Source organism: Podarcis filfolensis, assembly GCF_964270895.1.
Source record: "Podarcis filfolensis genome assembly, chromosome: 13".
NCBI classification, from domain to species: domain Eukaryota; kingdom Metazoa; phylum Chordata; class Lepidosauria; order Squamata; family Lacertidae; genus Podarcis; species Podarcis filfolensis.
In genome coordinates this window covers 40,807,808-40,821,996 of record NC_139615.1, presented here as the reverse complement: position 1 = coordinate 40,821,996, position 14,189 = coordinate 40,807,808, and the positions used below count along the sequence as shown (strand labels likewise).

General features: G+C 46.5%; 1 protein-coding gene across 1 annotated transcript in view; it reads right to left on the bottom strand.

Moving 5' to 3' along the window:
- GPATCH8 (G-patch domain containing 8) overlaps positions 1–13,879 on the bottom strand; it is an 82,625-nt gene extending 68,746 nt beyond the window's left edge. Inside the window, 1 exon segment of the mRNA XM_083582418.1 lies at positions 13,729–13,879. Coding sequence (XP_083438544.1) covers positions 13,729–13,773 — 45 coding nt within the window. The 5' untranslated portion in view covers positions 13,774–13,879.
- Between the last annotated feature and the right edge of the window lie 310 nt (positions 13,880–14,189).

Here is a 14,189-nt window from a genome sequence, read left to right as displayed (position 1 = left end):
ACAGAGGCCAGAGGAGGAATGACCACTAGGAGAAGCACAGAAAGAAGAAACGCCATGGTACACCTTCATCGGCACAACCGGACACCTTCATCTGCCCCAGCTGCAACAAAACATGTCTCTCCCATATCAGTCTCTACAGACACAGCAGTTGCTGTACCTCTCCAACAGTTTGACTTTACCCTTGAAGGTGCACTCTTCCACTGTCTCCCGAGACAGATGGGTGCCAACCAACTATTGGTAGGTACTTAATTAGGCCATGGAGGCACCTACTTTAGAGAATTACACGGTGTAATTTGCCACATCAACCTGTCTGCACAGCAAGATCTTCCTCAGAGGCTCTTCTCTGGGTGCACTTGCAATCCAAAATAAGGTAGGCAACAATACAGAGATGTGGTTACCCCTTTGTGAAATTTTCACTCCAGGGAGCCTCACTGTTCCTATATCCACTGGTGTACATGGTTCTCCCTCCCATTTAATCCTCAGAACAATCCTATGACATATTTTAGGCTTACAGGCAGTGACTGGCCCAAGGTCATCCAGCACCATTTTTGGTCTGGAGGGATTAGAACCCAGGTCTCCTGAGGTCTAGTCTGAAACTCAAGCCAACATATTAGCTCCTTTAGAAATGTATTTTTAAAGTGTCTTTTAGGTACTAGTACCATTTTATCTTCCTAGGCTGTTAACCTTTGATTTGTGCTTTTATTTCTGTTGTGACTGTTTTTAGTACATTGGAACCTCTACTCATGTACGGAATCTGTTCCAGAGGTCCGTTTGTTAGTCGATCCGGGTCGCTGGGAGAAGCGCTGTTCTGCGCATGCACATTCGGCGGTGGCACTGTTCCGCACATGTGCAGACAGTGGCAGCCGCTTCTGTGCATATGCAGTCAGCAGAAGCTGCTTCTGCGCATGAGCAAATCGCGGCAAACCCGGTATTTACTTCCGGGTTTGCAGCGGTCGCGAGTCGGGGCGGTGGTAAGTCGAGGTTCTACTGTACTGCCTCTTTTACTGTTGCAAACTTTTGAAAATTAATTACCACTACTTTATTGCATTTATGAATTGTTGTAAACCATCCTAGAAATTTTTGAAAGGTGTTATGTGTTAAATTAGAAAACTCTTATATCCTCTTCAGTCATTAAGTTCTCTAGGAATAAATTCTATTGTTTCACCATTCCTTTTTTGCCCAAAACCACTGCGAAAAGCATCTAGAAATCGCTTTAGAAGCAGCCTGCTATACAGTGGCAACTAAACTCAGATTTTCATCTGAACGCCACCCTCTCCTGCCACTGTCAGCAGCCTTTCCTCCATTCTCAACCACTGTGACTTCTGCCTAGCTTCCTTTCCCACATCTAAGAAGCCAAAGCCAAAAACTTCCCTCCTTTTCAGAATCTCCACAGCCTGCTTTTTGCACTCTGAATCCCTAGTCAACAGACCATCACCTCCTGTTTAGTCTCTTCTTCCATGGGCATCTTGCCTTCTAGCTGTACTGTACCTCCCTATTTTATTCTTGAGGTTCATCTTTAGCCTCTGTGCTCCTCACTTGGGTTTCTGATTTTGCTCTACAGCAGCTTCAATTCTTCATGAAGCTTTCCTGGCATTATCCACTCCCTTCAGCCTGTGCAAATTCAGCTTGTGTTGGCTCCCTTTGTTTCCTTCTCCCACGCCCACCTCTGTGTCTTTCTACTATCCTACACAGTGCCTATACACAATGCTGACACAGCCTCTCCAAGTCCCTCTAAATTTGCAAAAGCCTTTCTTAAGCCACCCTCACCTCACTTCACTCTCCTAGCCCATCCTCACTGCTTAATAATCAAAGCCTGCCTCTGCCTCTCTTCCCTGCAAACGTTATTGCCTTGCCTATTAAACGGAGCTGAATGCCCTTCAGTGGGAACTGGTTGTTTTTAAGTTCTATACAGCCCTTAAAACATGGCTTCACAAATGCAGCTACCAAGACATGGAAGAGGGGGTGGACAGCAAGAAAAGAGCTGGAACAAATGAGACAGTCATAAGATAGCAGAAGAAACACGGGAGCTACAGCAGGAGGTATCACTGATGGAGAGGCAATCTGCTTGCTCCGCACCTGTCCCCTTCAGTCAGTTTCTTTGTCTTTGCATACAATAAAGGTGGAGTGGGGAATGATTGCCCTACATTTCAAATCTGCACTACAGCAGCATTATGTGAGCTTCAAAGAGTTTTGCAGCTTGACCTACTCAAAACGAGGCTTGGGTACCCTTAAAAGATGGGGTTATAGAGGAAAAATCATATCCAAGAAAGCAGGAAGATTCTCCTACAATCCTAAATCTGTCAAGATTTACCGTGCCGTGTGTGTCTCCCTCCCACTGTCTAACACCGCTGCATAAAAAAATAACTGTAGCCTCAGGAATATAATCTTCATTCCGTTACGTTATCTGGGTGGAAACAAATAATGAGCAATCAGGTTTCGGTTTAAGGCTGCAGCAGGAGGCAGCTTTCCTTTCTGCTGTTATTACACATTCTGGCTCTACAGTTTGATCAATGGAATAAGGCAGAATGAGGCCTGACACTGCAGTAAGAGGAATCCCTTGCAAGTCATTTGTGCATGAAACCTGCAAGCACAGAGAAAACTGTGCAACCCAAGAACTCAGTTTTGGGATGCCGCTCCCAATGCACAGCCTGAATGTAAAAGTGCAAACTGTTTTGATGTTTATAGTCAAAGGTGTAGGACAACTGCTGCCCTCCCCCAAAGCAGAGGGGGATCTGGAACCCAGCAAGAGACATAAAAAGCTGAGAGGAAGCATCATAGTCTAGGCAGGAAAAGCTCAGTAAGTCCAACTGAGCCACATACAGACAGAATCTGGATGGCAGGGGAAGTCAGCTTGCTGCTGAAGGTTCGAACCAGTTATTAGTGGAGATGAGATGCTGAAGGCTTGTCCATATGAGAGCTTATGTTGAATCAATAACCCCGGAACTGTTTTTGGCTTCACGTTTCTTTAAACAATTCAGAGATCATCCCAAGGCTTCTGCAAGTTCAGAGCAAGGAGATTAACTGAAAAAATCTTACTCTGCTTACTAAAGTGAACAGCTGTGGGGCTAGTACCTTTTGTAGGTGGAGCTCAGCGCCTCTTAGAGAAGCTACGGATCCTGAAAGAAAGCTAGTAAGGGTGTGTGTTTGAAGCACCCTGGAATTTGTTGCTTGCTTAGGCAAGAATTGTTCTGAAGATAGCAGGTCCTGGATTGGTAAACAGGCCCTGAGTATACAAATGATAGCAAGTGTATACTTATGGACTACGATGAAAAACGGCCCTGGACTGAAGGTGAAAAAAGGACTTAGAATCTTAGAGTTGGAAAGGGAACCCAAGGGTCATCTAGTCCAACCCCCGGCAATGCAGGAACCTCAGCTAAAGCATCCATGACAGATGTCCATCCAACCTCTGTTTAAAAACTTCCAAGGAAGGAGGGTCCACCACTTCTCGTGGGAGTCTGTTCCACTACTGAACAGGTCTTACTGTCAGAAAGTTTTTCCAAATGTTTAGTCGGAATCTCCTTTCTTGCAACTTGAAGCCATTGGTTCAAGTCCTACCCTCCAAAGCAGGAGAAAACAAGCATGCTCCCTCCTCCATGTGACAGCCCTTAAGATATTTGAAGGTGGCTATCATATCTGCAGGGACGCGGGTGGCGCTGTGGGTAAAACCTCAGCGCCTAGGACTTGCTGATCGCATGGTCGGCGGTTCGAATCCCCGCGGCGGGGTGCACTCCCGTCGTTCGGTCCCAGCGCCTGCCAACCTAGCAGTTCGAAAGCACCTCCGGGTGCAAGTAGATAAATAGGGACCGCTTACCAGCGGGAAGGTAAACGGCGTTCCGTGTGCTGCGCTGGCTCGCCAGATGCAGCTTGTCACGCTGGCCACATGACCCGAAAGTGTCTGCGGACAGCGCTGGCTCCCAGCCTATAGAGTGAGATGAGTGCACAACCCTAGAGTCTGGCAAGACTGGCCCGTACGGGCAGGGGTACCTTTACCTTTATCATATCTGCTCTCAGTCTCCTCTTTTCCAGGCTAAACATTCCCAGCTCCTTCAAGCGCTCCTCATAAGGCTTAGTTTCCAGACCCTTGATCATCTTGGTTGCCCTCCTTTGCACACATTCCAGCTTGTCAACATCCTTCTTAAATTGTGGTGCCCAGAACTGGACACAGGATTCCAAGTGTGGTCTGACTAAGGCAGAATAGAGTGGTACTATTAATTCCCTTGATCTGCACACTATACTTCTGTTGATGAAGCCTAGAATAGCATTAGCTTTTTTTTGCTGCTGCATCACACTGTTGACTCATGTTAAGCTTGTGGTCCATCAAGACCCCTAGATGCTTTTCACATGTACTGCTAGTAAGCCAGGTGTCCCCATCCTATATTTGTGCATCTGGTTCTTCCTGCCTAAGTGCAGAACCTTACATTTGTCCCTATTGAAATTCATTTTGTTAGCCTGCACCCAGTTCTCCAATCTGTCAAGATCATTTTGAATTCTAATTCTGTCTTCTGTGGCATTAACTACCCCTCCCAGTTTGGTGTCATCTGGAAATTTGATGAGCATCCCCTCAATTCCGTCATCCAATTCATTTATAAAGACATTAAACAACAACAGACCCAGGACAGAACCCTGCGACACCCCACTTGTCACTTTTTTCCAGGATGACGAGGAATCTTTGGGTTCGGTCAGTCAACCAGCTACAAATCTACCTAACAGTTACCTCTTTCAACCCACATTTTACCAGCTTCCTCCTGAGAATATTATGGGGAACTTTGTCAAAAGCTTTACTGAAATCAAGATACACTATGTCCACAGCATTTCCCTGATCTACCACATTTGCAATTCCATCAAAAAAAGAAATCAGATTGGTCTGGCATGACTTATTTTTGAGAAACCCATGTTGGGTCTTAGTAATCACAGCATCATTTTCTAAATACTCACAGACCGACTGCTGAATTATCTATTCTAGGACCTTCCCTGGTGTCGATGTCAAGCTCACCGGTCAGTACTGTAGTAACCTGGGTCTTCCTTTTTCTTCTTTTTGAAGATGGGGACAACATTTGCTCACCTTGTCTGTAGGGACCTCACTTGTTCTCCAAGACAGGGAGTCACCTATCACCACCACTCGTCTCCTCCTCCTCTGGGGAGTAGCAGAAATCATTCTATGGGCTGTGCCTTCCAAAGGCTGCTTGGAGTGTTCTGAGGTCTGCTTCTGTCATTCTCGAGTCTTCCCCTCTTGTTTACTGGAGCTTATTTTGATATTGTTGGGATAAATTACAAAGGCCGGAAACTTATGATTTGAATACTTCCTACTTCTTCCTCCCAGCTTGTCATCTCTGGGCTGCAATTCCCTTTCTCTAATGTTGTCTCCATGGAAGGTAGCAAGTACGTTATCACCATACTCGTCCACGATCAGTAGCCTTGGATCTGATGGGGTTAGATCAAGAATGGAAAAAGACTCCTCCAAATCCATCTCCTCCTGTCTCTTTCTCCTCTGGGGAGTGGCAATAATCGTCCTATGCACTGTACCTTTCACAGCCACCTTCGTGTCTTCTGAGGTTGGAACTGCTGTCCTAGCTCCTCTGGCCCAGAATCCATGTCCAAGGTAAGAGCATGGAAGCGATTTTGCAACTCTAATGAAGTGTGTTTTGTGACTGTCCTACTTCTGTGCATCACATTTCTCCAAGAGTTAGACCATGGGTCAGCAAACTAAGGTCCATGGACCGGATCAGGCCCAATTGCATTCTGAATCCAGCCTGCAGACAGTCCAGGAATCGCCATGTGGATCACCAGCACGCACATTCTTTCCCCTCTCCCTCCCACGGCGGCAGCGCCAGCACCTCCTCCCTCCATCCTCCTGGCTTCTCCCTGCCCTGCCTAGAGGAGGAGGGGGGCTGGGCTTTGTTGGTGCCAGCAGCAGCAGGTCGCCATTTTAAGCAGCCCCTCTCCAGAGCCATTTTGCACACCGCTCATCGTCCCTCCGCTGCTGCCAGCCACTGCTGCTCGCAAGACACAGGTAAGCAGCCACTGGGGCTCATGGTGCTCTTGCATCAATCCCCCCCCCAAAAAATATAGTCCAGCCTTCCACAAAGTCTGAGGGACAGGGGACCAGCCCCTGCTGAAAAAGTTTGCTGACCCCTGGGTTAGACTCTTGCAATGGGCAATCTTTCTCCACCCTGGGGGCACCCCATCGCATCTTGGTGCTCAATCCCAGTCAACTCAGTTGTATCAAGTAACTCTGCATGTTGTCCTGTTGCTTGAGGTCTGGTTAGACGGGCCTCAAGTTGCTGCACCTTCTCTTCCGGCATGACAACCAGCTTGCACTTGCTACAAGTCTACTGTTGCTTGCTCTCTGGCAGAATGACAAACATGGCACAGGTGTTACAGGTCACTGCAGCAGCTCCCTTGCCCTCCATGTCTCTGGCCCTTTGCACACCAAGAGACAGAACTCTGGGCCTTCCCCTTAAACTCCCCCCACTAAACATCCTTGCAAATGCCCCTGTTTATGAGCTCTGCTTGCAAGATCCCAGGATCTGCAGTGAGCTAAGCTTGACTGCTGCTGGTTGCTAACTCCTCCCTCAGCCTGGCTTCCTCTGAGCTGTAACTCCTCCCCGTCAGATCCTGTGTTCCCACATAGCAATCAGCCACATATACCCTCAGGCTCCAAAAGACACGAGCTCACTCTCTTCAGTCTCCTCCAGCAATCCTTGTCCCTGTTTGCAGGGTCCCAGGATCTGCACTGAGCTGAGTTTGACTTGTGTGGAGGCAAGTTTGAGAATCCTTGAAAGAGGTAGGACGGATACAGCTTTTTTAACACAGAGATGCATTTAACTCTTTTAATCATCTGGTGTTATCCAGCACCACTCTTAAGCATTCACACAGGAGTGCCCAAACAGGTTCTTAAACAGATAGTCAATGGGGTCACATTCATCTCCTCCAGAGTTTGGTTCTCTTACAGAAGAAAAGAGAATGCAAGGCAAGGACCAACTTCCTTTGTGGGTAAAGCTTCCCTGTTGAAGGCAACTCACATTTGCCTGGTCACCTGCAGGATGTTTGCTAGCCTGCTTTTGACTCACTGACCCAGTTTATGTTGTGATTATAGTTTCTGAAATCAAGGTTACATGATCTGTGGGTTGGGCCAGCATATTTCCAAACTTGGAGACTCTTGAGAGTCCTATGGACTGCAAGAAGATCAAACCTGTCCATTCTTAAGGAAATCAGCCCTGAGTGCTCACTAGAAGGACAGATCCTGAAGCTGAGGCTCCAATACTTTGGCCATCTCATGAGAAGACTCCCTGGAAAAGACCCTGATGTTGGGAAAGATTGAGGTCACAAGGAGAAGGGGACGGCAGAGGATGAGATGGTTGGACAGTGTTCTCGAAGCTACCAGCATGAGTTTGACCAAACTGCGGGAGGCAGTGGAAGACAGGAGTGCCTGGCATGCTCTGGTCCATGGGATCACGAAGAGTCGGACACGACTAAACGACTAAACAACAACAAATTTCCAAACTTGCTGGCCTAAAGGGATTTTTCACCCGCTATTTGCTCATGATATAAATGAAATACCCCATTCTCTTTTAGGCACTAATCATCGACTTGGTACATGAGGGCAGGTGGGCTAGTAAGTTTTGTTGCCTTTAAAGGTCACAAACATGTTTTTAAGAAGAGAAAGACTAAAAGAAGTTAGTTTTTAGGTGGTAAACATTTTCAGACTAGGCAACAGACTTTGCAAGAGATTACAACGCTGTAACCCAGAAAGCTATTCAGAATTGATGGTAATGCCTTGCAGACTCTGCAGAAACATCTGGCATGCATGACAAAAACAGACAAATTAACCACATTATTTCCACACTATCTATGTAGTTGCAGGGTGAATTTAAGGTAGGAATATAATGGGAGAAGGGCAGACTTTCTTCTGCAAGGTCCTAATACAAGCTGTTGCCATATTCTAGCAATATACCTGGAATCTCACTACGATTAACATTTTGCTTTTCTGTTATTATATAGCGCCATCAGTATAGTAGGTGGTTTAAACAATAAAATAAGCAAAAGCAGTAGACCCCTCGAACAAGGAGCTTACCTCCTCAATTTTAACGCTGACGGACACAATATAAGGAAAAGCAAAATGATAAAGATGGGCGTAACAAGGTAGGAATATTAATAAATTTTGTTACATATTGTCAGAGCCGCAGCGTGCAGCTCTACGTCTCAAACTCTAGATCGCTGATGCTCCGTCTGAATCTCCTCCCCCCAGACACCAGTTTAAGACTCTAGCCTTGCTCCACCTCTTCCTCTGTTCTTTCCGCCTCTGGTTCTGCCTGTCCGTCGGGGTCTCGCCCTTTCTAGACTCTTCTGACGCTGAATCCCCTGAGCCTTCCCCCTCCCTCCGGCGGGCTTTAGGAGCTGGTTCCCAATCCGGGTCTCCTGCTGTCCCCCGCGCCTGTACATTTGAACTTGGCGCGCGCGCCCAGCCAGCAACTTTCCTCCTGACCGTTTCACTGCTGCTGTCACTGCTTCCCCCTTCGGGGAGGCTAGCTACAACTGACCTCCCCTCCGTTCCCCCACTCTCCGATGGAGGCGTGGTCAGCCCTGACTCATCTTCTCTCCCTGCTGGAGGAGACGCTGGTCCTGACACATGTGACTCTTCCCCCCCACTACGCTCTGGTGGGGAAACTGGTCCCGATCCTCCACTGCTGCTTTGGGGTTCCCCGCTGGCTCCTTGTTTCTGGTGTGTCCCCCCTGGGACACCCCTTGCCCTGACCATCGGCGCCCCCTTCTGGGAATCTTCTGATTCGCTGGAGAAGCTCATGGAATCTCTCGGGTCACTGTCATACTCCCCTACGCTGCCCTCGGATTCTTCCCCTTCGCTCTCCGTTTCCTCTCTCCCCTGTGCTCCTGCTCCTGAGCCCCTGACACATATACAATGCGTGAAGAATTTGCAGGAGAAAAACACAGAACCAACTAAGTTTCTGGTGATTATCCAGACACAGGAAAAAGTAAAGAAGGAAGGACAGGTAGTAGGAGACCTTTGTGTATCTTAGGGTGGAAAAGTGAAGGTCAAGGGCAGAACTATGAAGAGACACAGGCAGGCTATAGAAAAGTTTAAGCTTCCTATAAAGGCATACAAATAACTTTAAATAGTTCGAATCATTAATTTTTTTTCTCTATGCATTAGCCTACCCTACAAACATATATTGCAAAACCTTATCAGAAACCTAATTCACCATAATAAATGCAATGCTTAGAAGACCCAACAAATATGACTGAAACAAGATCCTAAATCTTCGGTTTCAAATACACTATACTCAGTTTTTCAACGCCTCTTTCTTTATCCTGACAATATTTATTAAATTTGATCATATACTGTATACCACACCCCAAATTCCAAACAACCAATTTGTCACTGAGGGTAGATTCTCTCCCCACCTGTTTACTTATAGTGAACAATCGTTCTAGTAACCACTAGAAGAAATTAACAGGAAACATGGAGGGAGGGGGTAGTAGTAGTAGTATTACTGAAAATTGCTTAACAGATAAAACCATATTACAATAGGTCACTGGCAGTTCTTATATAAAGATGATTCGGCGAATGCTTTGTGCACCTTAGACTATACAGTATCATTTTGGTGATGAGCCAACTTCAGTGGCTCCCTGTCCATTCGAGGCCGAACGCACAGTGCTGTTGTTGACCTTTAAAGCCTTTTACGACTTGAGACCAGAGTACCTGAAAGATTAATGTGTGGAGACTAGCCAAGTCGGCTCTGCTCTGCCTCCATAGCCAGAGGCAGTAATGCTTCGGAATACCAGTGGCTGGAAGTCACAGGAAGGGAGTGTTTTTGTGCTGCCTACCAGTTTCCCACTGGCATTTAGTTGGCCTGATCCAGCAGGCTGTTCCTATGTACCAACCTAGGCCATAAAATCATCTTTTGAAGACCCTTTTAGGGTGCCCTGCCAAGAGATGAGGTATGACAGGGGGATACTGGGGAAAGGACCTTCTCAGTGGTGGCACCTCAGCTACAGAATGCCTTCATCAGGGAGGCTTGTCTGGCACTTATCACTGTTTATCTATATCTTTCTCTATATTTTTAATGATATAGTGGTATTATAAATTAATTAAATAAACTAAATACGTTATTTTAGTGCCAAGAAGATACCTTTTTATTTTCATAAGCCTTTTAATCTGCTCTAGTCAGTTTTATCTTTGCAACTTTTGGGGGGCTGCTTTTAACTGTCATTGGTCTACCTTACAGTTTTGGTTTTTTGGTTTTTATTCTTGTTGTAATCCACCCTGCAAATTTAGTTATAAGGGAGCAATGTATATGCCTTAAGTATATTACATTCCTTTGTCGGCAAGGTGACAACTAAACAACAAAAATATTACATTCCTAACCTTAACAACTGAGGATCATCACGAATTTAAAAACTTATATAAAATTATTATCTTAGCTCAGTCATCCTCTGATGCCTCTTCCATTATTATCACCACAACTTGTGCCCCTGTACCATCTCTCCATTAAGCATGAATTTGCACACACAGAGCTTCTGCTTAAAGATTTCGTGAGAACTGGCTAACTAAAGATAATTAAATGCTTTAACACACCCACTCAAATCCTTGCCACATTAAGTACAATGGGATCTTCTATTAGAATAAGCGACACATCTTTTGCTACGTTTATACAGCTTGATAAATTTAAATGGTCTTTCTTTTGCTTTCTCAAAACAAAAACACAATGCTGTGGTTCTCTTTTGAGAAAACACAGAGAACCCATCTATAAGGGAACCAGTTAAAAAGCAGGCATGACTGGAAGTAAAAAGGTAAAGGTAAAGGGACCCCTGACCGTTAGGTCCAGTCGCAGACGACTCTGGGGTTGCGGCAGTCATCTCGCTTTATTGGCCGAGGGAGCCGGCGTACAGCTTCCAGGTCATGTGGCCAGCATGACTAAGCCGCTTCTGGCGAACCAGAGCAGCGCACGGAAATGCCGTTTACCGGACTTCCGGGTTGGCGCCTCCGGACAATGGCAGAATTCCTCTGATCGGGAGGAATTCGCTGCGTGGAAATTAGGGTCTGGCCGCCACGGCGAAGGCGGGGACCCATAAAAATCACAGGCGGGCAAAATAGCTACCTAAAAGATTAATGTGAGGATGCAGTATACTCCAGTCCAGTATACAGCCCCTTAAGTATACTACTTCCATCACTATACTATATTTCAAAGAGAGCAATCCCTCAGACTACTGGATCTACAAGACCAGAGTCGAATTTCTAATCAGCAGTTAATTATGTGGACCCTGTCAAGTCACAATCCTTCTGTTACTTTCCAAATTAAGTGCTTTATAAGTTCCTCTGTTTGCCTCTAGCAAGAACTAACCCTATACCTTGATGGTGTTTTCAAAAGTTAACTGTTTAATTGAAACTACTTCTTTAAAAAGCTTACCATCATCCTACAATCCTGTGCAGCATCTCCCCTATGGAGGACAGATAAGAGGGGTGGGGAGGGGGGTTAAAGAAATAACCATTCAACTTGAGGATAAACATGGCTTCTTCAGATCTAAAACAAGTTCAGAAGCTCCTACTGCTGCAGAAAGGACTTCAAAAATGACTTCTGCATAGGCAGACCTTGCATGCCAGCCCCCATCAGACATCTTATTTCACAATTATCTATGCTAAACTGTATTTTCCATGCACTGTCCCAGTTACCTTGAATATCCCTAAATCCCTCTTAATCCCGTTGCTGGAATGACTGCTATTTTCATATAGCACTAAAAAAGAAGCTGAAATCTAACAAAGCAAAACAAAAAAACACACACACAAACCAACAATATTGTGCATCAGTCAGAATCTATCCGCTGACCCAAATTTTCTGTTAACCAGGATATGCAGCTGTAATGCAGTACTTTTGAGGCTGCAAAAGGGTTTGTTTTCATCCAGATAACAGAAAGCCACCACCCCAATATTTATGCATTATTCAATGCTTTTCCACAGTGCTAGTATGCTATAGCAAAGATGCCCAAACTTAGCAAATGCCAACTAGTTTTAAGAGGCAGAAATCTGAACGGTGCAAATGGACAACCTAAGTTTGCATATGAATGTTTATTTCCAAAGGAACAGATTGTGTTTACTTCAAGCTTTTGCAGCCTATCAAGAAGTAATTTGCAAGGAAGGCCTCTGTCAAGACACCTGTCTAATATTATGCAACATGCATAATTATGATTTTCCTGTCAAATTAGGCCATCACCATGAGACTCAGTGACCATAACCATCTGGAACACCCATCTAAAGATCAGCCACTACTACTAATGCATACCAAACGCAGTATCCTCAGTAAGTCCAGTAAATGACAATCTAAGCTACCCCTCTGTCCCCACACTTTCCCCTTTGGGGCTGGCAGGAGAGCGACAAAAATCACAAGGAGAATCCTGAAGTTCCCACAGAACTTCACTCTCTCCAATTTCAGTGGATACAACCGGAAATTATACCTCAAAATTGCCTGTTCAATTATCGTCTAGCCAGAAAAAAACAACAACAGCCAAAATAAAAAGAGGTGCACGCAATGCTTCATCCAGATACCTGCAGGGCAGGGATGGTATTGAACAGAGCTCTGACAGCTGGGGCTTGCTTCCCCATCTTCATTGTTCCTCTGTGTCAAGAAAGCAAGAGTCAGGTAAAAAAAAAAAAAGGAGAGTTGTTCTCTTAATGTAAAGAGATATGACCTCCCCCACTTGACCAGTCAATATGGCCAGGGCCTTATTTTTCTATCATGTGTCGCTCAATCTCAACGTTTCATTTTCTGTACTACCATTCTCACCTCCTCAACATAAAAAAAGGAGACCCTTAGACAAGACACCCAAAGCACTCACCGAAGACAAAAAACAGATGTTCATATTTACATAAAACTTGTGTGTGAGCAGAAAGGTAACAAAACTCCCATAGTTGAGCTAGGGCACCACACACACACACACAAACACACCATATCCCTATCTACAGGAGGGAGTTACACAATAAAGAGCAGCAACTGCCTGAAGACGCTCATTATTCTAGACTCCCTTTTTTGTCCTCGGAGAGTGACAAGGAGGGGAAGGACGGGAGCATCGTAAACTCCTAGGGCTGGAGAGTGGGGGGCGGGGAACAAAATAGGTACTTTCACGTTAACCTCCGATATTAAAAGTCAGGGGAAGGCGGCGGAATAAGACGTGGCTGATCCTCCCTCGAAGCCCCCCCAAAGACCTGTTTTCTTCCCCAGATCTCCTATGGCAACGGATAGGAACGGCAAAACAGGGAGTCGCCTCGCCTTCCTTGCTGCTGCTGCTGGTGGAGCAACACAAGGGAGCGCATCCCTCGCCATCCCACCCAAATCCCTGAAGGAGCCCCAGATCGGAGGAAAACCAGCCTGGGGAGAGGGGGAAAACACCAGCCAGCTCCACCGCACCTGGCTGGGAGAAGGGCGGGCGGGGGGCAGGGGAATACTCGGGAAGAGGCAAAGGGGTAGGATTCGCACACATATCTCAACACCCAAACAAGGTTTTTTTGGGGGGGCAGATGAGGGACCCCCTATTAGGGCGAGGCCTCAGCAAACCTAAGCTGGGGGAGGGGGTAATAAGGGGGAAATTGGGGGGGGGGGGCTTCGCCACTTCCCAAGGAGTCAAGGAGGAGGGGAAGAAGAGGGATTCAAAGAGGCCAAGAGCCGGCTTCCCCCCTCTCTCTCTCTCTCTCTCTCGCCGCCGCCGGACATCGGTTACCTGGAAGTCCCTGTCCTCGTTGAAGCGGGAGAACCTGTCCGCCATTTTGCCTCGGTTCGCCTCTACCTTAGTCAGGAGACTGCGACGAAGGAAACGGGGGCCGTACGCCGCTCGACGTGCGCGCGCCCGCCCGACGGCGGGTCTCGTTTCGCTTTGTGCGCGCGCGCGCGCGCAGAGAGAGAGAGAGAGAGAGACCAAGAGACGCCTCACAGAGTAAAAGACTTGGCGCTGGGTCTCGACTTCCGGGTTCTTTTCGGTCGCCTATCCTGGTGGCCACCCGCGGAAAAAGCAATGGAGGCAAGCCGGGATTTGAGCGGAGGTGGAAGCGGCTGCAAAGGAGATACTACTCGTTCTAACTCGGGTCTCGTTCCGAGCAAGGGAATTTAATTTAAGTTAATTTTTTTAAGCGCAGCAGGCAACAAGTCAACAATGCGCCAGTTGTTGTTGTTTTGCACGCGGCT